This window comes from Pseudophryne corroboree, chromosome 4, assembly GCF_028390025.1.
Source record: "Pseudophryne corroboree isolate aPseCor3 chromosome 4, aPseCor3.hap2, whole genome shotgun sequence".
Lineage (NCBI taxonomy): Eukaryota > Metazoa > Chordata > Amphibia > Anura > Myobatrachidae > Pseudophryne > Pseudophryne corroboree.
This window is the reverse complement of record NC_086447.1, coordinates 906,568,044-906,594,261: the sequence shown is the minus strand read 5'-3', so window position 1 is coordinate 906,594,261 and position 26,218 is coordinate 906,568,044. Positions and strand designations below refer to the sequence as shown.

The window sequence follows — 26,218 nt, the reverse complement described above, 5'->3', positions numbered from 1 at the left end:
ATTCCGAGTTGTTCGCTCGCAAGCTGCTTTTAGCAGCATTGCACACGCTAAGCCGCCGCCTACTGGGAGTGAATCTTAGCATAGTAAAAATGCGAACGAAAGAATTCTCAAAATTGCGATTACACACCTCTTAGCAGTTTCTGAGTAGCTTCAACCTTACTCGGCATCTGCGATCAGTTCAGTGCTTGTCGTTCCTGGTTTGACGTCACGAACACACCCAGCGTTCGCTCAGACACTCCTCCGTTTCTCCAGCCACTCCCGCGTTTTTTCCATAAACGGTAGCGTTTTTTCCCTCACGCCCATAAAACGGCCTGTTTCCGGCCAGAAACACCCACTTCCTGTCAATCACACTCCGATCGCCTCAACGAAGAAAAAGCCGTGAGTAAAATACCTAACTGTATAGCAAATTTACTTGACGCAGTCGCAGTGCGAACATTGCGCATGCGCACTAAGCGGAAAATCACTGCGATGCAAAGAAATTTACAGAGCGAACAACTCGGAATGACCCCCAATATACACCAGTACTGGCACGTATAAGCTCACCAGTCCCCGCACAGCTCCCGGCTAGTCTCAGGGGGAGAGAACACCAGTAGCCACCAGCAGCTAGCCGGAGGGGTCTGGGCATGGCCTGTGCGGGGTGTGGGAGAGGCGAACACCTCCATCAGAGCACAGTATATATAAAGCAACTGAGCCAGTTATCTGCCTCCTCCCCACCCAAAAAAAGTGGGGTTTTCCTATGCACCCCAAGGGTATTAGTAACAAGACCAGTACACTATATGGGGGTTGGGGCAGGTAAACTGGTGCTGGGGATCCCGGCGGTAGGTATACTGACTGCAGAATCTTGGCAGTAGAATGCCTGGTGGGGGGCGAGTGCAGCAAAGCCCCTTGCGGGCTCGGTGGCTCGCTGCACTAGCTACAATTTCTATTCCTACTCTATGGGTGTCATGGACTCCCGCACATGGGAATAGTCCCTGTGGGTCGGCATTCTGTATGCCGGCATTTTGATCATTTGGTATCCCAGCGTCAGCATGGTGACTGCCGGGATCGCGAGCACCGGGATCACGAGCGGCTGTCACATGACCTCATCCCCTATAATAGAAAATTTAGAGATCTTGGTTACATATTTTTAGCAAAAAACATGATAAGCCTTAAGGCCACTTTAAGGTGTCTCTGTTACTTTAGGTCCCTAATACTAAGTATAAGTCCAGGGTGTGGACCCCACAAAGCTGGCTCAGACCCATCCACCCCAGGGCAGCACACCACTGAAATACTAAAGTGTTAATATTTGTTAATAAGAAAGAAGCAGGAGCTATGTGTTCAACAGTGATACAAAAATAAGGATGTTATTAAAATACTCCAAAAAGTAGTGTTAGTGAAAAAGTAAATAGTGGTGTTACAAAAGTGCTAAATAAATATTATGGTGTGCTATTTCAAGGCAGCCCAGCCACACCAAATCCAGGGGGCACAGCACCCCAAACTCACACACAGCTATTATAATTGTATCCACTATGGGTCATATAATTGCTTAATGAAAGGTCACATGATAATGACACACACAAATATACATGCAGATTGAGTGCTAGTTAACGTGGCATCACCCCTGTATCCTCCAATTGGCACTACAGGGCCCAGCATGCCCTCCTAATGCCGACCCCATCTATGCCTCACTGAACTCCAATATATAATGGTAAACTGCTCAAATCAAACTGGTAACATTCCTCGGGTACTGCAGGAGGGGGTTCTAGACAAGAAACAAGCAAAAGGGGTAATCCCACGCACCCCAAGGGTATTAGGGCAGGATGTACTAAACAGAAAATGCACTAAACCCCCGTTTTAATGAATCTTAGGAATGTACTAACCCCCGGCCACCAGGACAGCGCAGCGTAGGGGATTTGCTGGCGATCCCCCATAGAAGCCTATGGGCTTCTCTCTGCAGTGCTGGTGTGAGGGATCTAATCGGATCCCTCCCAGCATGCATCGCACCTGTCTCCGTCACTCTGCGCATGCACAGACTGATTCTCCGGTGCGAAAACCCGGAAATCATGGAACCGCCGGAGATCGTGAAGGACAGCTCTTATCGGAAGAGCTGTCCTTCGCAATGCTAATCGCATATGTAAGTACAGCATTATGACAATCAGCTGTGATGGGCGGTGATGTAACTTAGTACATCCCGCCCTTAGTAACTAGACCTGTACACTATATGGCAATAGAAAAATTGGAGATCTTGGTTACATATATTTTGTAAAAAACGCGATAAGCCTCCAGGCCACTTCAAGGCGTCTCTCTTACTGGAGGTCACTAATACTAAGTATAACTCCAGGGTGTGGACCCCACAAAGCTGGCTCAGTCCCAACCACCCCAGGGCAGCACACCATAAAAATACTAAAGTGTTAATATTTGTTAATAGGAAAGAAGCAGGAGCAATGTGTTAAACGGGTGTGGTATGTTAGATAGACTAGACTTAGGTCGAAAGTGTCTAGGTCGACCACTATTGGCCGACAGTAAGTAGGTCGTTTTAGGTCGACAGGGACTCTAGGATGACATGTACTACTGTAGGTCGACATGAAAAAGGTCGACATGAGCTTTTTTATTTTTTTGGTGTCATTTTCTTCGTAGAGTGACTGCAGTGGCAAACGCAGGATTTGCATGGGGAGGGGGTTTCCAGAACTTGGTGGAGCCAAGCACGGGGGTGGGGACTGAGGTGACCCAGTATATGCTGGGTCCGTAAAACTAGTGTGTGTATGTATATATATATATATATTTATATATATATACATATACAGTATATATATATATATATATATACACATATACACACACATATATATATATACCGTATATACACCTATATATATATATATATATATATATATACACACACACACACACACACACACACACACACATATATACACATAGCATATTAAACATGCATACATATATATATATATATATATATATATATACACACACACACACACACACACACACACACATACAGTACACATATATACACATGTATATATGTGTGTGTGTGTGTTTATATGTATGTATATACATGTGTATATATGTATGCACATGGATATATATGGACTATAATTAAAATAAAGTAAACTTTTATTAAGCACTTACAAGTGCCACCAGGAAGACAGCAGGCTGCAGAGGACACTAGACATCCATTAATAATACTCGGCTCACAAAATGCAGCAAAAAAAAAAAAAAAAAAAAGTGGTGGAGGGGGGGTTTCTGGGTGCTCAGAACCCCCCCCCCCGCGTGCGTAACTGGACTGGGAATCCCCAATTAGTGCACCGTGTCTCATCGCATGGCTTATGACTTCGGGCAAGGTGCATCAGTGTGCTCGGCACAGGTTACCGTTCCCAATTGTAGTCCACGTGGATTGTAAAGTATGAAAAAGTTCAAAAAATTAGAAAAAAAAATATGTGAAAAACTCATGTCCACCGTTTGTCATGTCGACCTAGTACATGTCGACCTAGAGTCCCTGTCTACTTAGAAACCATGTCGACCTACTGGGCTTCCTCCCCCTTAACTGGCAGCAGCAGCTACAGCTCTTCTCCTCAGCCCAGCACACGCTGCTGACTGCGGGGCTGGAGTGCGGCCATGGTGGCGCTTAAAATACAATTTTTTCTGTATTTCTTTTTAAATATTCCTGTGAATAGGCAATTGCCCCTGAAAAGTACCTGGGCCCAGCCAGACTCTCCACTGTCCTGTATGTGTGTGCGTAATATCTATCTATGGTGGTCATTCCGAGTTGTTCGCTTGTTGACGATTTTCGCTATGCTGCGATTTGTTGCTAAATGCGCATGCGCATGGTACGCAGCGCGCATGCGCTAAGTTATTTTACACAAAACTTAGTAGATTTGCTGTGGATCCTGCGGTGCTTTTCAGTCGCACTGCTGATCGTTGAGTGATTGACAGGAAAGGGGCGTTTTTGGGTGGTAACTGAGCGTTTTCCAGGAGTGTGCTAAAAAACGCAGGCGTGCCAGGATAAAATGCGGGAGTGGCTGGAGAAATGGGGGAGTGGCTGGCCGAACGCAGGGCGTGTGTGTGACGTCAAACCAGGAACTAAACGGACTGAGGTGATCGCAATCTAGGAGTAGGTCTAGAGCTACATCAGACACTGCTAAGAATTATGTAGTAGCAATTCTGCTAATCTTTCGTTGCTATTCTGCTAAGCTAAGATACACTCCCAGAGGGCGGCGGCTTAGCGTGTGCAATGCTGCTAAAAGCAGCTAGCGAGCGAACAACTCGGAATGAGGGCCTTTATACAGTATATACGTGTGTGTATGTGTCTATCTATCTATCTATCTATCTATCTATCTATCTATCTATCTATCTATCTATCAGGATCCGGTCTCTAAGTCGACAGTAACTAGGTCGACAATGTCTAGGTCGACCACTATTGGTCGACAGTAACTAGGTCGACAGGGTCTCTAGGTTGACAAGTTCTAGGTCGACAGGTCAAAATGTCGACATGAGTTTTTCGCGATTTTTTTCTTTTTGTCAACCTTTTCATACTTAACGATCCACGTGGACTACGATTGGAATGGTAATCTGCCCAAGCGAGGGGACACGGTGCACTAATTGGGGTTCCCGGTCACTCTGCGAAGAAAACAACACCAAAAAAACATAAAAATCTCACGTCGACCTTTTGACCTGTTGACCTAGTTACTGTTGACCAATAGTGGTTGACCTAGACACTGTCGACCTACTTACTATCTATTTTCTATACCACACCCCTAGTTATCTATCTATCTATCTATCTATCTATCTATCTATCTATCTATCTATCTATCTATCTATCTCTATATAAGTCATGGCTGGCACTCTGTCCATAATACTGCACAATTGCCCTGGTGCCCTTAGTGGGCTGACAGGTAGTATAAGCAGTAATACTGCGGCACTCTCGGGACTAATGTAACAATATATTCTGGTGATAACCACTAATGTGCAAGTCAACATTTCAGTTTATTCATCTTTAATCATGGTAAACTGAAAGTTCTCTGCTATCTCCTATATAATAGCCCAGATCTGTGATCTTGTGATTCATTTGCTAACGCTGGGCGGAGTCACAACAGTGGGCGGAGTTAGTCAAATGAGTCACAGATCTGGCCAAATCTATAGGACACTAGGAGCAGCTGCAGAAGCAGATAGTATGGACATGGCACAGGCAGGGGTGCATACCTCCCAGCTTTCACACACACACACACACACACACACACACACACACGGCGAAAAGGGGGCGTGGCTTCGCGGGAGGGCCCCGTTTTCGTCAGTGAGGGGGCATGCCCAGCGCTCTGTGAGCTGCTGGCATGCCCCCAGGGGCTGATTATGAGTCCGGGGGGCACAGGGTACTTGAGACAGGGGAGCCCTATCTCATTGCTGTGCCTGCTGTGGGTTGGGGGCGTGGCCTAATCGCGGACGCGAGGCCACGCCCCATTATGCAAATTCCGGGATTTTTTTTATTTTTTTTTGTATTTTGGCCCCTCAGCTAGAGGTAAATCCAGAGGAGGTGGTCGCTGTCCCCTACACACCCGCACAGGCAGAAGAAAGCAGGGAGACTGCTGCCTCCCTGTAACACCACAGACCTGCCAATACGCAGCAGCATGCGCTGACTGTAGCACAATGCTGCCGCTGTTGCTGGCAGGACGGGGGGGGGAGCTTCTGAGCTGGGACAGAGCTACTCCAGCCAGGGGGCCCCCTAAAACTGTGGGGCCAACGGTACGTACCGCCTGCCCCCCCCCCCCCCCCCTTAATCCGGCTCTGCTGCTGGAACCCCCCCTTAATCCGTACCCCCTGATGCCCCCTCTCCCTCTGTCTCCACTATTCACCGCTGCTCTGCTAAGCAGAACAGCGAGTACAGGAGCTTTCCAACTGCTCCCCCCCCCCCCCCACCGCAGGACACTGCGACCCGCGGGTGGGACAGCGGGACAGACCCCAAAAAATGGGACTGTCCCGCGAAAATTGGGACATTTGGGAGGTATGGGGGTGTGTGAGGGGGTATGCCATACTTGACCCCCACATCAGCATACTCAGCAGGGTCTCTCTGGTGGGGAGGAGCGTCACATTCTGGCACACTCCACGCTTCTTAGCTGTAGTTTTGTGGGTCACCAGCCGCTGTGCACTTTCCGTACTGCCTCTGTTATCTCCAGCCCCTGCGACCCCACCGCTAGCTGCAGCGCTGCCACCCGCAGTGAGTTGCGCCCAGCTCCTTCACACACTTTAGCCGGCGGGTAGCGCTGCAGAAGTCCGCGCTGCTTGCAGGTTCTGACCCCCTCCTCCCTCCAGCATCAGCGTCTCCTGGGAGCTAACCAGTCACTCCCAGTCTCCCCTTACCATAGTGCCCAGCAGCCGTGAGGTCCGCGCCACGTGCATGCTATGACCCCCTCCTCCCTCCAGCCGCAGCATCTCCTGGGGGCTAACCAGTCACTCCCAGTCTCACCTTACCACAGTGCCCGGCAGCTGCGCGAGGTCTGCGGTGTGTGACTGAGGAGGGGGGGAGTGATGCGGACGGGCAGAGGAAGCAGGAATACAGCCTAAGAGAGTCAGCCATGCCAAGTCTCCACCAGCAGCAGATGCCAACAGGTTGGAGTGGAACAGCAGCAGCCAGCAGCAGTGACTCCGGTAAGACACATCTGTCTGTCACCACTGTTCTGTCCCTAATACCAATCTCTCCCGTGCCCTGTGTTCTGTCATGTCCCTGTAACCCCTGGCCTTGACCTGCCACCCTTATCCTGGCCCTTTCACCCTTATCCTGGCCCTGTCACCCTTATGCTGGCCCTGCTACCCCTATCCTGGCCCTGTCACCCCTGTGCTTGCCCTGTCAACCCTATACTGGCCCTGACACCCCTGTCCTGGTCCTGCCGCCCCTACACTGACCCTGTCACCCCTATCCTGTCCCTGTCATTTCTGTCCTGGCCCCGTCGCCCATGTCCTGGCCCCGTCACCCCTGTCCTGGCCCCGTCACCCCTGTTCTGACCCCGTCACCCCTGTTCTGACCCTGTCACCCCTGTTCTGACCCTGTCACCCCTGTCCTGGCCCAGTCAACCCTGTTCTGACCCTGTCACCCCTGTCCTGGCCCTGTTACTGCATACCCTCCAACTACCTTTTTGGCAGGTACAGTACCCGCAGCACCTCCAGACCTCTCCCCAATGCACCACACCTCCGCACCTTCCCCTCCACCACATGCGGCACTCCACCCCTCCCCCACATGCTGTGCCTCCAGACCCCCTACACCACCCGCGGCTCCCACTCCTCCGCCCCTTCACCACCCCCAGCAATCTCCAGGCCCCCTCCACCATTCACCCCCCTTATATGTCTCCCCCACACCTGCCCCCCTCCACCCGCAGCATCTGCAGACACCCTCCTCCATCCGCGGTCCCCCCCTCACCCACCCCTCCCCCACCAATGGCACCCCCGCACATGCCCCACCACCACCTGCAGCACCTCCAGACCTCCTTCCCCATCTGCCGCAACACTTGTACCTGCCCCTCCCCTACCCATGGCGCCTACGGACCCCTACCCCACCAGTGGCACTCCCGCCCCTTCCCATCCCACAGCACCTCCGGAACCCTTCACCCATCTGCAAAATCCCCACACCTGCCCCTCCCCCACCCATGGCACCCCTGCCCCTCCCCCACCTGCAGTGCCTCCGGACCCCTCCCCCATCTGCATCCCCCACTCCTCTGCCCCTCCCCCACCCGCAGCACCTCCCAACCCTTCCCCATCCGGGCCCCACCCCCACTTCCGCCCCCCCCTCCATCCGCAGCATCTACAGACACCATCCGCAGTACCCCCCGCACCCGCTACATTCTGTACATTGTGGCCTGCAGGTGCTGTTCACGCCGTCGCAAGGGGCTGCGCCTCCTTCACCATCGCACACCCTTTCATTGTGCAATATTTAACCACTAACAAAGGAATGCAGGTGATACTCCATATAACACAAATATTGAACCCCAGAAAGGCATGCAAGGGTTAAGGGGGCGTAGCCCCTTGCGACGGTGTGAAGAGCGCCCGTAGGGCGCGATGAAGCACCTAGTATCTGCATATACTATATGTGTGCGGGTTTATATGTATGTGTCATACTTGCCTACTCTCCCGGAATGGCCGGGAGGCTCCCGAAAATCGGGTGACCCTCCCGGCCCCCCGGAAGAGCAGGCAAGTCTCCCGATTTGCGGGGTCCCCCCTGCCCGTCCGCCCACTTAGTGTGTAAAGTGGGCGGTCCGGGCAGTCAATGACGCAATTCTTGCTGAATCGCGTCATCATAGCCAGGCCCCCTGCAGTGTAATGCCGGTGATCGCGGCATTACAGAGCGGGGGGCGTGGCTTAAAGAAGGTGTCACTGTGACCGCACCCTTGCTCCGCCCCATCCCGCCTCCGGCCACCCCCTCCTTTACATCACAGCCTCCCCTGCCCGCCTGCTGAGCCGACCTGGCTGCTCTCTCCCGCAGAGAGCAGCCAGAATGTCGGTAAGTATGGTGTGTGTGTGTGTGTGTATGTGTGTGTATACAGTGATTTCACTTACACGCTGCAGTGCATCCTTTGTCCCAAAATTACAATGGAGGATCCACTGTCACAAAATTATGGTGTTCCAGGGAATGCGCTTTACAACCAGTGCAGCTTTTATGTGACTGTCCCACCATCCTAATAGTGAACACTTTTGTCCCAACTGCTGGGAGGTAAGTAATGCTCCCGATACTTCTCGTGTGCTAGACATGCCCCCAAAGTGGTGCAGCCATGCAACTAACAGGTTGTGGCCACACCCCCTGCAGGGGGGGGGGGTGAAGTTACTGTACCGGGGTCCAGGATTTCTCTTGGCAGCCCTGAGTCTCACCTCTTCCTGCCAGACTGATTCACCTTTCCCCCTCCGTCGGTAAGTGGCCACATGTGCCCCTGATGCCTCGGCTCTGAGCGCTGCGGGACTGTCTGGTGGTTCCTGTACCCGTTTCCCGGTTACTGCTGCTACTTGTTGCTGAGTTCCGGGCTGGTAAGTAACCTGGGGCTGCAGCATAGTATATGGAGGAGGGAGTGCAGGGTATGCAGTATATGGAGGAGGGGCTGTCCTGTATATAGGGGTTACTATATGGATGGGTATGGGGGTGCAGTGTGTATATAGGGACAGTATATGGTAGAGGATGCGTGTGCAGTGTACACAGAGGCAGTGTATGGTGTGGGGTGCAGTCATTTTCTCTACTATACCCAGAACCAGAGATATCAGTCTTCCAGCAGCTGGTCCCTGCTCCAGCTCCACATGCCTGGTTTTATATTTTCATTGGTGGATTGCTCTGGTTCCTGAACTCTTTTTTCCCAAGTCCCCAGTACCTCCTGGAAGGTGTCCCCAGTACCTCCTGAAAGGTGGGGCTCTCTAGATTTGTAATCCATTGAACGCTAAGACATCTATTTTCAGGAACTGTCGATATCTGCCATCAAACAAGCTGCCCTTCCACTGGAAAATGATAAATATTAAGCCCTCTCCACTATCCACCCCTCCTCTACATATTAAACACACTCTACCACCCTTGAGGTCATGAACCGGGGGCCCCTTCAATCAGTAAAATTCCTCCTTTTGCAGTTCAGTGTTCTCCCACCCTCCCAATAACCCACCATCTGTCCAGTAAAGGAGTAAATAGCAGAAATGACTGCTCCAGGTCCTACATGCTGAGCGGAAGATAGAACACTCCCTACCGCCTGCGGGACATCAAAGCTGCCACTGATAGCACCACCCACCCCTACCACTGGAAAATGGGGCCTACACTGCTGTTAAGACGACCCTGCTTAGTTATACCCAGAAATATATACATACTGACTTTACTATATACTATACTGTAATTCTTCTTTCAGCAGCAACATGAATGATACGAGGCGCGAGGTGCAGCCAGGACCTCAGGCTTATGCTAGGAACGGGACTCTGGAGAGTCCTCGGAAGTTTTACAATCAGGATTTTGAGGCGCTGAGAGATATCCACCTGGTGAAGGGCGTCCTATTTACCGATGAAACCTTCCCAGCGAATATGAACATTATCGGTTCCAAATTGAATGTGGAGTTCAATACGCAAAACATTAAATGGATGCGACCAATGGTTAGTGTTCTTTCTTCTCTGTCAGCGGACAAATTGCACATTCTACATACAGGGATATTCTGTCTTTTTTTTATAGTCTCCCTCCTTTAGAAAATAAACAATAAGTAGTTAATATATGCAAATGTCCGAAATCCCTGTTAATTGTTTTGATAATGATAGTAGTCATCAATAATATCTTTATTTCAGATCATTATTAGCATTAAAGAAAATCTCCATTGTATTTTTCAATTGGTGCAGCAGAACTCTGTTTCACTGTACCCACAGCAAACCTCCCAACTGTCCCGATTTCAGCAAGACAGTCCCGCTATTCAGACACTGTCCCGCTGTCCCTCCCGCGGGTCGCACTGTCCCGTGGGCGGGGGGGCAGTTGGGGGAGGCTTTGATCACGCGCTGCTCTGCTCTGCAAAGCAGCCGATCACTCGCACTGCATCTATTCAATGCTGGGAGGGGAGCTCGGGGAGCGCTGGGCACCCCCCCAAAATACCGAAAATGGGTCCGTGGCGCTTGGCCACGCCCAATCAGCAGATACCACGCCCCTTCTGCGGCAAGAAATGCCCCCTTTTCAGGGCACGCGCGGCTTCACCGCACCGGGGTCCCTCTTCCTCCCCCCTCAAAGTTGGGAGGTATGCCCACAGGAAACAATCAGTAAGTGAAAGGTAGATACAGCTATATATATATATATATATATATATATATATAAAAGCCGTCAACACGATGTGGTGCTACAGTGGGTAGCACTGAGGCAGTAAGGCCATAGCATTATAATACCCAACAGCGGCCTACATTTATATATCCAGAGGTGACCTCAGTAACTCAGGTCTTTCCAATGTGGTTAAACCATTTTAAAGCATCAGGTAAGTATATATCTACAGTACATATAACTATAACATGAATTTACTGCTAGGTCTACTTAACAACATATACCATTTTTCCCTTACAAGTTTAGAACATTAACACAACACATCTTCAGTTAATACATATCACATCCCTTCATAGGCGTTTCTATACTGGGTGCAGTGTGTGCAGTGCATACGGGCCCCTAGGTCCGGGGGGGGGGGCACACACTGCACCCATATAGTATACTTACCCCACTGGAGTCCCGTGGTGGCCCGGCAGTGTGGCCACAAATCACTTGGAAAATGGCCACTAAGTGATTTGCGCATGCGCACTGGAGATGTCTACAGGAACAAGGAGTGGATGCCATGTTCCCAGAGACCTGTGCATGTGCAGTGGACTATGGCTTCTATTAGCTGCCGGAGAGGAGGGGGCCTGCAATGGAGGCGGCGAGTGGGTCCCCTCTTCTGTCCAAATGCCCCTGCATCCCTTGTAGGAGGAATTATCCTAAATTTCTTTCAGTCCTGGATACGTAAGTGGTTACATTCATTACCATGTGTCAAGCTAATTTTTACTTTGTCAGTTACTTATGTTTGGATTTGTAATTATCATACAGAACGTATTTGGTTCTCAGATATAAAGTTAGTAGATCATATATATATATATATATATATATATATGCATATATTATTATATGAGCACTCCACTCCCTTTCCTGACTGGAGTAGGTTCCGCATTAGATGGACTGTGTTCGTATGGCTCCTGATGTGTATTCCCAAGGGTTTGTCTTTGGAAATAAAATGTTTCTAATGAAGTTGCCGTGCTGTTATATTGTAGAAAGTAATTTAGCTCTTTATAGGTTCTTTGCTTCACTTCAGGTGATGACTAGATCAGCTGTTTCCCCATCTGTATCATATTACTGAAAGGTGCAGCTTTGTCTACGCCTACATTTGCAGAGCCTTCTGTCCTGTGATACAGGTGGCTAGAAGCACTTTTACTCAGCCAATGGAGGGCTATATTACTTGCAGGCTGTGCTCCATCGCTCACATGAGGTAAAATCCTATCCTGCGCTCCTGAGGTACCACTCTTCTCAGGTACTTCTACAATCTCCTCAACTGCTGCCTGTTGCAGGCTACTGCCCTCTGCTTATGCTCCTGCCAGTTATTTCTAATAGCATAGCGGGTTTCTAGAAAAGTCCTATGTATATATGCACTATAATACATTTAATATTCATATTTTAATAATAGAAACAGTACAGTTAAATTATACAGTACATACTGTATCTGTACTCTGCCTCTTTCCCATAACTCCCATTATGTGGATGGAGGTTACATTCTCCCCCTGGTGATCTGGCGTACCAATAATACAGTATATGTACTCTGCCTCTTTCCCATAACTACCATTATGTGGATGGAGGTTACATTCTCCCCCTGGTGATATGGTATACCAATAATACAGTATATGTACTCTGCTTCTTTCCCATAACTACCATTATGTGGATGGAGGTTACATTCTCCCCCTGGTGATATGGTATACCAATAATACAGTATATGTACTCTGCCTCTTTCCCATAACTCCCATTATGTGGATGGAGGTTGCAATTAGAATTGCCTTTATTATAAGTCACTTTGGGCCTGTGTCCAAGTCTGCATCTTTTGCCAGTCACATGTCTCTGCTGACTAAGGGCTGTTTGCAGCAGCTTTGCAATTGCAATCCTTAGCAATGCAATTGTAGGAGAATACCACCTCCTCCCTGCATTTGTGATGCGATGGCATCTGAGATGAACATCAGTCACGATGTTCATCTGCGATGGCAGGCTTCAGGTTTCTCAGACTTGCCGTCTCAGTGCAGCTTCTGAGCACCATTTTCCTGTACGCCGGCACCGTTTGCTCCTCCCTTCGAACACAGACTGAGGCACCAATTGTCAGCGTCTTTATAATCTGTAATCCCACCTAGTGCATTTTTAGACTTCCAGTATAATGAAAACATACACCAGTCCTATAGCCATCACAGATTTCCCATCTGAGTATGGCCTCCTATGTGACTGATTCAGCATCTTTGTACACAGCGCTTTCCACAACACACCCGCTACATGACTCTCAGGGGTAAATTTACTAAGATTCGTATTTTCCAGATTCAGGTCAAAGTTCAATCACGAATGACATCGAAAGTGTAAAACTGCAACTTTTTGAATTGATTACGACTAATTTACTAAGCTGTCGTATTCGGGTTTTTCTTTTGTTCCGATGTCGATGTCATTCGTGGTTTTTTTTCTATTTTTACGGCAGTGATTAGCAAAACACTGCCGACTTTTTTTACAATCAATCTCGGCCGGATCTGTGTTATCCGTGCTGGGGTTTATTTTTTTTTTAATTAAACACTGTAAAATAATAAAAAAAAATGCGTGGGGTCCCCCCTCCTAAGCATAACCAGCCTCGGGCTCTTTGAGCCGATCCTGGTTGCAAAAATATGGGGAAAAAAATGACAGGGGTTCCCCCATATTTAAGCAACCAGCATCGGGCTCTGCGCCTGGTCCTGGTCCCAAAAATACGGGGGACAAAAAGAGTAGGGGTCCCCCGTATTTTTAAAACCAGCACCGGGCTCCACTAGCTGGACAGATAATGCCACAGCCGGGGGTCACTTTTATATAGTGCCCTGCGGCCGTGGCATCAAAAATCCAACTAGTCACTCCTGGCCGGGGTACCCTGGGGGAGTGGGGACCCCTTCAATCAAGGGGTCCCCCCCCCCAGCCACCCAAGGGCCAGGGGTGAAGCCCGAGGCTGTCCCCCCCCCATCCAATGGGCTGCGGATGGGGAGGCTGATAGCCTTTGTTGTAAAAGAAAAGATATTGTTTTTAGTAGCAGTACTACAAGGCCCAGCAAGCCTCCCCGCATGCTGGTACTTGGAGAACCACAAGTACCAGCATGCGACGGAAAAACGGGCCCGCTGGTACCTGTAGTACTACTACTAAAAAAATACCCAAAAAAAGACAAGACACACACACCGTGAAAGTATAATTTTATTACATACATACACACATACATACATACTTACCTTAAGTTCCCACGCAGGTCGGTCCTCTTCTCCAGTAGAATCCAAGGGGTACCTGTTGAAGAAATTATACTCACGAGATCCAGGGGTCCAGGCTCCTCGGGAAATCCAGGGGTAATCCACGTACTTGCATAAAATAAGAAAACGGAAAGCCGAGCCACGAACTGAAAGGGGCCCAATGTTTTCACATGGGACTCCTTTCCACGAATGCCAGAAACCCACTCTGACTGATGTCTAAGTGGGTTTCTTCAGCCAATCAGGGAGTGCCACGTTGTAGCACTCTCCTGATCGGCTGTGTGCTCCTGTCCTCACTGACAGGCAGCACACGGCAGTGTTACAATGTAGCGCCTATGCGCTACATTGTAACCAATGATGGGAACTTTCTGCCCTGCGGTTGACCTAAAGTGACGTCACCGCTGAGCAGAAAGTTCCCAGCATTGGTTACAATGTAGCGCATAGGCGCTACATTGTAACACTGCCGTGTGCCGCCTGTCACTCAGTACAGGAGCACACAGCCGATCAGGAGAGTGCTACAACGTGGCACTCCCTGATTGGCTGAAGAAACCCACTTAGACATCAGTCAGAGTGGGTTTCTGGCATTCGTGGAAAGGAGTCCCATGTGAAAACATGGGGCCCCTTTCGGTTCGTGGCTCGGCTTTCCGTTTTCTTATTTTATGCAAGTACGTGGATTACCCCTGGATTTCCCGAGGAGCCTGGACCCCTGGATCTCGTGAGTATAATTTCTTCAACAGGTACCCCTTGGATTCTACTGGAGAAGAGGACCGACCTGCGTGGGAACTTAAGGTAAGTATGTATGTATGTGTGTATGTATGTAATAAAATTATACTTTCACGGTGTGTGTGTCTTGTCTTTTTTTGGGTATTTTTTTAGTAGTAGTACTACAGGTACCAGCGGGCCCGTTTTTCCGTCGCATGCTGGTACTTGTGGTTCTCCAAGTACCAGCATGCGGGGGAGGCTTGCTGGGCCTTGTAGTACTGCTACTAAAAACAATATCTTTTCTTTTACAACAAAGGCTATCAGCCTCCCCATCCGCAGCCCATTGGATGGGGGGGGACAGCCTCGGGCTTCACCCCTGGCCCTTGGGTGGCTGGGGGGGGGGGACCCCTTGATTGAAGGGGTCCCCACTCCCCCAGGGTACCCCGGCCAGGAGTGACTAGTTGGATTTTTGATGCCACGGCCGCAGGGCACTATATAAAAGTGACCCCCGGCTGTGGCATTATCTGTCCAGCTAGTGGAGCCCGGTGCTGGTTTTAAAAATACGGGGGACCCCTACTCTTTTTGTCCCCCGTATTTTTGGGACCAGGACCAGGCGCAGAGCCCGATGCTGGTTGCTTAAATATGGGGGAACCCCTGTCATTTTTCCCCCCATATTTCTGCAACCAGGATCGGCTCAAAGAGCCCGAGGCTGGTTATGCTTAGGAGGGGGGACCCCACGCAATTTTTTTTAATAAAATAACAACTTTCCCACCCCTTCCCACTGATATACATGCACGGATCTCATGGATCCCTGCATGCCTATCCAATCACGGAAAAAAAAAGTAGGTCTGTTTTTTTTTAGCACTTTTTTACGAGTTGTAATTTTTCACGGCAGTGTTTGTTTGTTTTTTGCTTTGCACTTCTTAGTAAATGACCGAGATTCATACTTAAACAGCCGCGTTTTGACCGATGGTGTATTCATTCGTAATTTTTTACTTGGACTTGCAAAAAATTACGAATGCCCTCATCTCTGCCGTGATTAGTGTTTAGTAAATTACCGAGATGACACTTTGATGAAAAAACGGCATCTCGGTCAAAATCGGGAGCTTAGTAAATTTCCCCCTCATACTCCTATTATACGGAACATCTCCCTGCATCTTTGTAGACTTCTCCCTCTTACCTCCCATTCACCATCCAGAAAGGCCCCCAACATTTGTGCTACTGTGTGTGCAACTGTGTATACAGATGTAGCAGCCCTCATTGCACTCTCAACTGTTTGCAGGTGTAACCACATTGCCACAAAACATGTGCTGCCGGCAGGCACTTGCATGTAGTTGCAGCAGAGATCCATTGGAATTACATTGTGTGATCACGGGTGCGACTGTTTGCACCCAGGCGCACTAAGGGGGTCATTCCGAGTTGATCGCTAGCTGCCGTTGTTCGTAGCGTAGTGATCAGGCTAAAAATAGGCATTTCTGTGCATGCAAAAGCACTGCATTGCGCACACGCAACGTACGGGTACAAAGGCCATTGTGGTTTTGCACAGGTTCCAGCGATGTTTTCATTCGCACTAGCGGCCGCAAGAAGATTGACAGGAAAGGGGCGTTTCTGGGTGGTAACTGACCGTTTTCAGGGAGTGCTTAGAAAAACGCAGGCGTGCCAGGGAAAACGCAGGCGTGGCTTGGCGAACGCTGGGCGGGTGTGTGACGTCAAAAGCCAACCCTCCAATGTTAGAATCAACGCACACGAAGAGTAAGTTCAGGGCTGGTCTTGTTTTGCACAAAATGTTTTTGCAGGCGCTCTGCTGCACAGGCGTTCGCACTTCTGCAAAGTGAAAATACACTCCCCAGTGGGCAGCGACAATGTGTTTGCACGGCTGCTAAAAACTGCTAGCGAGCGATCAACTCGGAATAACCCCCTAAGTCATTGCTACGATACCTGTTCACTTGCGTACGCATTGTGGCAATGATCAGGGCTGCTACATATGTATAAAATCAGGAAAGCATGCGCGGTACAACTCAGACGCATGCATAGATGGAAAATATTGCGCCAGTGCATCCGACAACGCTGCTGCGTTCGGCTCAGAGTCAGCCTCTATGAGAGAGTAGGTGCAGCTGCTTTGGAACCTCTCTATCCACATGTGGCACATTTGTCTTTTAGGAACATAAGTATGCCAAATTACAGACTTTCAGTGCCAATCACCCGGACTGTCCCACAAATTTGGAAACCATACCAATAAGGCTCACATCAATGTATTGCATTCACAAATGTTACAATGCCCAGTATTAACAGTGCCTTGCTAAAGTATTCACCCCCCTTTGCATTTTTCATGTTTTGTTGCCTCACTAACCTGGAATTAAAATGGATTGTTTGAAGGTTTGCATCATTTCATTCACAGAACATGGCTACAACTTTGAAGATGTATTTAATTATTGTGAACCAAACAACAAATAGGACAAAATAACAGAAAACTCCAGCGTGCATAACTATTCACCCCCCTGGAGTCAGTACTTTGTAGAGCCACCTCTTCCGGCAATTACAGCTGCAAGTTGCTTTGGATAAGTCTCTATGAGCTTGCCACATCTTGCCACTGGGATTTTTGCCCATTTTCAAGGCAAAACTGCTCCAGCTCCTTCATGTTGGTTGGTTTCCGCTTGTGAACAGCAATCTTCAAGTCTGACCACAGATTCTCAATTGGATTGAGATCTGGGCTTTCACTAGGTCATTTCAACACATTTAAATGTTTCCCCTTAAACCACTCGAGTGTTGCTTTAGCAGTATGCTTCGGGTCATTGTCGTACTAGAAGGTGAAGGTCCATCCCAGTCTCAAATCACAGGCAGACTGAAACAGGTTTTGCTTAAGAACATCCCTGTATTTAGCACCATCCATCTTTGCCTCAAATCGAAACAGTTTCACAGTCCCCGCTGCTGAAAAACATCCCCACAGCATGATGCTGCCACCACCACCATGTTTCACTGTGGGGATGGTGTTCTTGGGGTGATGGGATGTGTTGGATTTGCGCCAGACATAGCGTTTTCCTTGGTGACTGAAAAGTTACATTTTAGTTTCTCTTACGTCCTAGAGGATGCTGGGGACTCCGTAAGGACCATGGGGGGTATAGACGGGCTCCGCAGGAGACATGGGCACTCTAAAGACTTTAGCATAGAAAGGGTGTGCACTGGCTCCTCCCTCTATGCCCCTCCTCCAGACTTCAGTTAGATCCTGTGCCCAGAGGCGACTGGGTGCATTACAGGGAGCTCTCCTGAGTTTCTCTGAAAAATACTTTTGTTAGGTTTTTTATTTTCAGGGAGCACTGCTGGCAACAGGCTCCCTGCATCGTGGGACTGAGGGGAGAGAAGCAGACCTACTTAAATGATAGGCTCTGCTTCTTAGGCTACTGGACACCATTAGCTCCAGAGGGAGTCGGAATGCAGGTCTCACCCTCGCCGTTTGTCTTGGAGCCGCGCCGCCCTCCTCAGAGCCGGAAGACAGAAGCCGGGTGAGTATGAGAAGAAAGAAGACTTCAAAGGCGGCAGAAGACTTCATGATCTTCACTGAGGTAATGCGCAGCGGTTACGCTGCGCGCCATTGCTCCCACACAGATCACACACAACAGGCACTGTACGGGTGCAGGGCGCAGGGGGGGGCGCCCTGGGCAGCATTATTAACCTCAAGGGACACTGGCATATACAATAGATACTGCAGAGGCAGTATATTAATAAACCCCCGCCAGTATAAATAATTTGAGCAGGACCGAAGCCCGCCGGTGAGGGGGCGGGGCTTGATCCTTCCAGCACTAACCAGCGTCATTTTCTCCACAGCACACTGCAGAAGCTGGCTCCCCGGACTCTCCCCTGCTGAACACAGTTACAGAGGGCATAAAAGAGGGGGGGGGGGGGCACATGTAATTGGCGCAGTGAAGTGTATTTATATATATATATATATATATATATATATATATTAAAAAGCGCTGTACTACTGGGATTTTATTCCAGTTCGGTGGCGCTGGGTGTGTGCTGGCATACTCTCTCTCTGTCTCTCCAAAGGGCCTTATTGGGGGAACTGTCTCCATATAGATATATCCCTGAGTGTGTGGGGGTGTCAGTACGCGTGTGTCGGCATGTCTGAAGCGGAAGGCTCATCTAAGGAGGAAGTGGAGCAGATGATTGTGGTGTCTCCGTCGGCAACGCCGACACCTGATTGGTTGGACATGTGAAATGTTTTAAATGCAAATGGGACTTTATTACATAAAAGATTGGACAAAGCAGAGTCCAGGGAAAAAGCAGGGAGTCAATCCATGGCTTTAACTGTGTCACAGGGCCCTTCAGGGTCTCAAAAACGTCCCCTATCCCAAATATCAGACACTGATACCGACACGGATTCTAACTCCAGTGTCGACTACGATGATGCAAGGTTACACCCAAGGGTGGCCAAAAGTATTCATTATATGATTATTGCAATAAAAGTGGTTTTGCATATCACAGATGACCCCTCTGTCCCTGACACGAGGGTGCACATGTTTAAGGAAAAGAAACCTGAGGTAACCTTTCCCCCATCTCATGAGCTGAACGCATTATTTGAAAAAGCTTGGGAAACTCCAGACAAAAAACTGCAGATTCCCAAAAGAATTCTTATGGCGTATCCTTTCCCGGCACAGGACAGGGTACAGTGGGAATCCTCGCCCAGGGTGGACAAGGCTTTAACGCGCTTATCCAAGAAGGTGGCGCTACAGTCACCAATACACATACGGGTGCTTTGCTCAGACCGGCAATAGCATCGGCTTGGGTTTGTAGCGCGGTAGCAGCTTGGACAGATACCTTGTCAGCTGATATTGATACCCTAGAGAGGGATACCATTTTGTTGACCTTAGGTCACATCAAAGACGCAGTCTTGTATATGAGAGACGTCGGGCTACTAGGTTCAAGGGCCAAAGCCATGGCGATCTCGGCTAGGCGAGCACTGTGGACCCGCCAATTGACGGGTGATGCCAACTCAAAGAGGCATATGGAAGTTTTACCTTACAACAAGGGTGAGGTTTTATTTGGGGAAGGTCTCGCGGACCTGGTTTCCACAGCTACCGCGGGTAAATCTGCTTTTTTGCCTTATGTTCCCCCACAGCAAAAGTTAACACCACAGTATCAGATGCAGTCTTTTCGGTCGCATAAGTCCAGAAGAGGTCGGGGCTCTTCCTTCCTTGCCAGAGGTAAGGGTAGAGGGAAAAGAACGCCTGCTACGGCCAGTTCCCAGGAACAGAAGTCCTCCCCGGCTTCTACTAAATCCACTGCATGACGCTGGGGCTCCACTGAGGGAGTCCGCACCAGTGGGGGCCCGTCTTCGACTCTTCAGCCACGTCTGGGGTCAGTCGGACGTGGATCCTTGGGCGATGGAAATAGTATCCCAAAGCTACAAGCTGGAATTTGAAGACGTGCCTCTTCGCCGATTCTTCAAATCGGCTTTGCTAGCTTCTCCCCCAGAGAGGGAGATAGTTTTAGCTGCAATTCAAAAGCTGTGTCAACAGCAAGTGATTATCAAGGTTCCCATAATACATCAGGGAAAAGGTACTATTCAACCCTATTTGTGGTCCCGAAACCGGATGGCTCGGTCAGACCCATTCTAAATTTAAAATCCCTGAACCTGTACTTAAAAAGGTTCAAGTTCAAGATGGAATCGCTCAGGCCAGTTATCTCCAGCCTGGAAGGGGGGGATTTTATGGTGTCACGTACCCATATATCCTCCTCATCGGGTATACCTGAGATTCGCTGTACAGGACTGTCATTACCAGTTTCAGATGTTCACCAAAGTAATGGCAGAAATGATGGTGCTCCTGTGCAGGCAAGCAGTCACAATTATCCCGTACTTGGACGATTTCCTGATAAAAGCGAGATCAAAGGAACAGTTGCAGAAAAGCGTGTCGCTCTCCCTGGGAGTACTACAGCAACATGGCTGGATTCTAAATCTACCAAAGTCACAGTTGGTTCCAACGACTCGGCTGTCTTTCTTAGGCATGATTCTGGACACAGAACAAAAGAGGGTTTTTCTCCCAATGGAAAAAGCCCAGGAACTCCAGAACATGGTCAGAGACCTGTTAAAACCGAAAAGAGTGTCAGTCCATCAATGCACTCGAGTACTGGGGAAAATGGTGGCGACCTACGAGGTCATCCCCTTCGGCAGGTTTCATGCAAGGACTTTTCAGTGGGACCTTCTGGACAAGTGGTCCGGGTCCCACCTTCAAATTCATCAGAAAATAACCCTGTCCCCCAGGGCCAGGGTGTTTTTCCTGTGGTGGCTGCAAAGTGCTCACCTTCTAGAGGGTCGCAGGTTCGGCATTCAGGACTGGGTTCTGGTGACCACGGACGCGAGCCTCCGAGGATAGGGAGCAGTCACACAAGGAAGGAATTTTCAGGGACTGTGGTCAAGCCAGGAGGCTTGTCTACACATCAACATACTGGAATTGAGGGCCATATACAACGGCCTACGACAAGTGGAGAATATTCTTCGAGACCTACCAGTTCTGATTCAATCAGACAACGTCACAGCCGCGGCTCATGTAAACCGCCAAGGCGGGACAAGGAGCAGAGTGGCAATGGCGGAAGCCACCAGGATTTTGCGCTGGGCAGAAAATCACGTAAGCGCTCTGTCAGCAGTATTCATTCCGGGAGTGGACAACTGGGAAGCAGACTTCCTCAGCAGACACACTCTCCATCCAGGAGGTGGGGACTTCATCAAGAAGTTTTTGCAGAAATAACAAGTCTTTGGGGACTTCCTCAAATAGACATGATGGCGTCACACCTCAACAAGAAGCTTCGGAGGTATTGTGCAAGGTCAAGGGACCCTCAGGCAGTAGTTGTGGACGCCCTGGTGACACCATGGGTGTTTCAGTCGGTCTATATGTTCCCTCCTCTTCCTCTCATCTCAAAAATATTGAGAATCATAAGACGAAAAAGAGTGCAGACAATACTCATTGTTCCAGATTGTCCTCGAAGGGCCTGGTATTCAGATCTTCAGGAACTGCTCACAGAAGATCCATGGCCTCTTCCTCTCAGGGAGGACCTGTTGCAGCAGAGGCCCTGCGTGTTCCAAGACTTACCGCGGTTACGTTTGACGGCATGGCGGTTGAACACCGAATCCTAGCTGGGAAGGGTATTCCGGAAGAAGTCATCCCTACTCTGATAAAGGCTAGGATGGAGGTGACTGCGAAACATTATCACCGTATCTGGAGGAAGTATGTTTCATGGTGTGAAGCCAAGAATGCTCCTACAGAAGATTTCCATTTGGGCCGTTTTCTCCACTTTCTACAGACAGGAGTGGATATGGGCCTAAAGTTAGGCTCCATTAAGGTACAGATTTCGGCCCTATCTATATTCTTCCAGAAAGAATTGGCTTCTCTCCCTGAAGTCCTGACTTTTGTAAAGGGAGTGCTACACATCCAGCCCCATTTTGTGCGCCCAGTGGCACCATGGGACCTTAACGTGGTGTTACAGTTCCTAAAATCTCACTGGTTTGAGCCTCTTCAAACGGTTGAATTAAAGTTTCTCACTTGGAGGGTGGTCATGTTGTTGGCCTTGGCATCTGCAAGGCGGGTGTCCGAATTGGCGGCCTTGTCTCAATAAGAGCCTCTATCTAATTTTCCATGTGGATAGAGCAGAGTTGAGGACTCGTCCTCAATTTTTACCTAAGGTGGTGTCATTGTTTCATATGAACCAACCTATTGTGGTGCCTGTGGCTACGGGAGACTTGGAGGATTCCAAATCCCTTGATGTAGTCAGGGCCTTAAAAATTTACGTAGCCAGGACGGCTCGGATTAGGAAAACAGAAGCTCTGTTTGTCCTATATGCGGCCAACAAGGTTGGCGCTCCTGCTTCTAAGCAGACTATTGCTCGCTTGATCTGTAACACGATTCAGCAGGCTCATTCTACGGCTGGATTGCTGGTACCAAATTCTGTAAAGGCCCATTCCACTAGGAAGGTGGGCTCTTCTTGGGCGGCTGCCCGAGGCGTCTCGGCTTTACAGCTTTGCTGAGCGGCTACTTGGTCGGGTTCAAACACTTTTGCAAAATTCTACAAGTTTGATACCCTGGCTGATGAGGACCTCATGTTTGCTCAATCGGTGCTGCAGAGTCATTCGCACTCTCCCGCCTGGTTTGGAGCTTTGGTATAATCCCCATGGTCCTTACGGAGTCCCCAGCATCCTCTAGGACGTAAGAGAAAATAAGATTTTAAACCTACCGGTAAATCGTTTTCTCCTAGTCCGTAGAGGATGCTGGGCGCCCGTCCTAGTGTGGACAAAATTCTGCAAGACTTGTATATAGTTGTTGCTTACATAAGGGTTATGTTACAGTTAAGATCAGTTGTTGGCTGATACTGTTTTGTTCATACTGTTAACTGGTTACGTATATTCCAGGTTATACAGTGTGGATGGTGTGGGCTGGTATGAATCTTGCCCTTAGATTAACAAAAATCCTTTCCTCGTACTGTCCGTCTCCTCTGGGCACAGTTTCTCTAACTGAGGTCTGGAGGAGGGGCATAGAGGAAGGAGCCAGTGCACACCCATTCTATCCTAAAGTCTTTAGAGTGCCCATGTCTCCTGCGGAGCCCGTCTATACCCCCCATGGTCCTTACGGAGTCCCCAGCATCCTCTACGGACTAGGAGAAAAAGATTTACCGGTAGATTTAAAATCTTATTTTCATCTGACCAGAGCACCTTCCTCTATACATTTGGGGAGTCATCCACATGGCTTTTGGCAAACTCAAAATGTGCCTTCTTATTTTTAAGTAATGGCTTTTTTCGGGCCACTCTTCCATAAAGCCCAGCTCTATGGAGTGTACGGCTTATTGTGGTCACATGCGCGGATACACGATATTCTGCTGTGGAACTCTGTAGCTCCTTCAGGATTACCTTTGGTCTCTGTGCTGCCTCTCTGATTAATGACCTCCTTGCCCGGTCTGTGAGTTTTGGCAGCGGGCAGTCTTTTCGCAGGTTGTTGTGGTACCATGTTCTTTCCATTTGAAGATGATGGATTTAATGGTACTCCAGAGGATCATCAAAGATTTGGATATTTTTTTATAACCCAACCCTGACTTGTACATCTCAACAACTTTGTCCCTGACTTGTTTGGAGAGCTCCTTGGTATTCATGGTGTGATGCATCTTGCTTAGTGGTGTTGCAGCCTCTGGGGCCTTTCAGAAAAGGTGTTTTTATACTGACAGATCATGTGACACACAGGTGGACTTTATTTCACTAATTATGTGTCTTCTGATGGTAATTGGTTGCACCAGAACTTTTGAGGGGCTTCATAGCAAAGGGAGTGAATACATATGCACATGCCAATTTTCAGATTTTTATTTATAAAAATTAAATTCAGATTAAAAAAATTAAATTACACGTTGTAATGTAACAAAATATTTAAAAAGCCAAGGGGGGTAAATACTTTAGCAAGGCACTGTAATCAAGCCAACAATTTAGAGATTTTTGTAAACTTTAAATAACTGTTTGATTTGTACAATAATTACATTTTTTTTTTCTTTCCGTTTTTCCTTTTTTCACTTTTATTTTTTTTTAACACTACAGGACCTGTGCAAAAATCCACATTTCATTGTGGATGACATGAATCTATTTGACATTCTGCAAAGTCAACTTGGTAAGGAACATTGTACTGTATGCTGTAGACAATACCTTCAAACAACTTTATTCTCTTATTTTTCTATTTGTAAATTCTGCAGGTCTAGATTCTCAAGAGTAGAAAACAACTATTTGTGAGTTGGAATTTAGAATAAATGAGCTCCAACAAAATGGCTGCCACCAATACTCACATACATATGATTGGTGCATCTTAATAGTTTCTGGTCATTAGCAGATGTGAGAAAATTCATAGGTTAGGGACCTAGGGGGCTACTTTACACAACTCCCAGTATGTTTGCTAGATCCCTGGATTAGGTCAAGACCACCCATGTAGCTTGCAATTCTGTCCCTTTGATCAGGGACACATATGAAGAATTACACTGGTTCTGAGGAAAGCTGATTTCCAGTCTGCATTTGGTCATGAGTGTTCCATGAAGAACATGGGAGTAGGACGAATTGACAGTCTCTGTGGCAAATCCCATCGGCCATTAGCTCACGTTAGTTTGTATTGGATGAAAGGGGCTCATCTGTGTGACCAGGAGACTGTAGATACCTAGCACAGGTTACTGTATAATGCAACATGGAAAACCTGGACATACCTGATGTGCTCTGCAGGTGACTGCTGGGTGTTATCTGCAATGGGCGCTCTCACACTCAACTCCACACTATTGAAGAACGTTGTACCGACAAACCAGAGATTCAGTAAGAACTATGCCGGAATCTTCCATTTCAGGGTAAGTGACACAGTAATTATTACTTTTACTCATTATTTTAGCTGTGTGCTTTGTAAGGGCGATAAAAATACCTGGTTGGTACTTTGGAGTCTGTGGGGCCCATTTATCAATGAGTTTCAGCTATTTAAAACTTTTTGCTTATGATAAATGGTGCTCCAGCCAATCAGCTCGTAACTGTCATGTGTTTGAAAAATGACAGTTGGGAGCTGATTGGCTGGGCCACTATTTATCATACGCAACGATTTTTAAATAGCTAAAACTCTTTGAGGATTGGGCCCCTATGTACAGTACTTAAGGTGGATACACACTACTAGGTGATGTGCTCCATGAGCGACATTGCCTAGTGTGTCCCCGGCCCGGCCTGAGCTGCCCGACGTGGGCATAGCAATATCGCACAATGACATCATGCCGGAGCCTGGCCGGGCCGGGCATGCAGCTTTGTTTGATGAGTCCAAATTGAGCTGTCTGCACGGGCAACCCGCGGGGCCGCGCATTGGCTGTCGTCAGTAGCGTACACACTGGGCGATAAGGTAAGCGATATCACTCAGGAGGGTAAAAATTAGCAATATCGTTTACTATATTGCCTAGTGTGTATGGGCCTCAAGCATTGGAAAGAGATTTATGGACGGAGATAGAGTACCAGCCAATCAGCTCCTAACTGCCATGTTACAGACTGTGTTTGAAAAATGACAGTCAGGAGCTGATTGGTTGGTCTTTTATCTCTCTCTACTTTATATTTCTCCAAGCTTTGATAAATCTCCCCCTAATTCCCCAGTGTGGCTACAGTTGTCTAAGGTATAAATCACAGTATTTGCGATCTTACAAATATTTTATTTTTCTTCTGATAAATATATGTAAATATCGTTATAGAATGATTTGCAACGACTAATCAATTATAATAATCAATTTTTTGTCTTTATCTTAACTTAGATATGATTTTCTACTTGTAATATTCCCCAAATGGCTTTCTTTTCAGCTGTGGCATCTCGGAGAGTGGGTGGATATCGTTGTAGATGACATGTTGCCATTTCTCAATGGGCAGTACTTGTCCGTGCATCCGTCTTGCGCAAATGAATTCTGGCCTTGCCTTCTGGAAAAAGCCTATGCAAAGTAATTATTTGTCTTCTCATTGACATGTAGATTAAAAGGAAAAAAAATGAATATCCTG

The 26,218-nt window shown here is 48.2% G+C and overlaps 1 protein-coding gene across 3 annotated transcripts in view; it reads left to right on the top strand.

Annotated features, from left to right (window-relative positions):
• The window catches only part of LOC134910652 (calpain-13-like), a 157,197-nt gene that overhangs the window by 9,462 nt on the left and 121,517 nt on the right, over nt 1–26,218 (top strand). For 2 of the 3 annotated variants that reach the window (XM_063918942.1, XM_063918939.1), the window contains exons 2-5: nt 9,858–10,095; nt 24,266–24,335; nt 24,932–25,050; nt 26,027–26,160. In XM_063918942.1, coding sequence (XP_063775012.1) covers nt 9,865–10,095; nt 24,266–24,335; nt 24,932–25,050; nt 26,027–26,160 — 554 coding nt within the window. In that variant the 5' untranslated portion in view covers nt 9,858–9,864. The remainder of the gene's footprint in view (nt 1–9,857; nt 10,096–24,265; nt 24,336–24,931; nt 25,051–26,026; nt 26,161–26,218) is intronic. The other variant, XM_063918941.1, reaches the window with a different exon arrangement.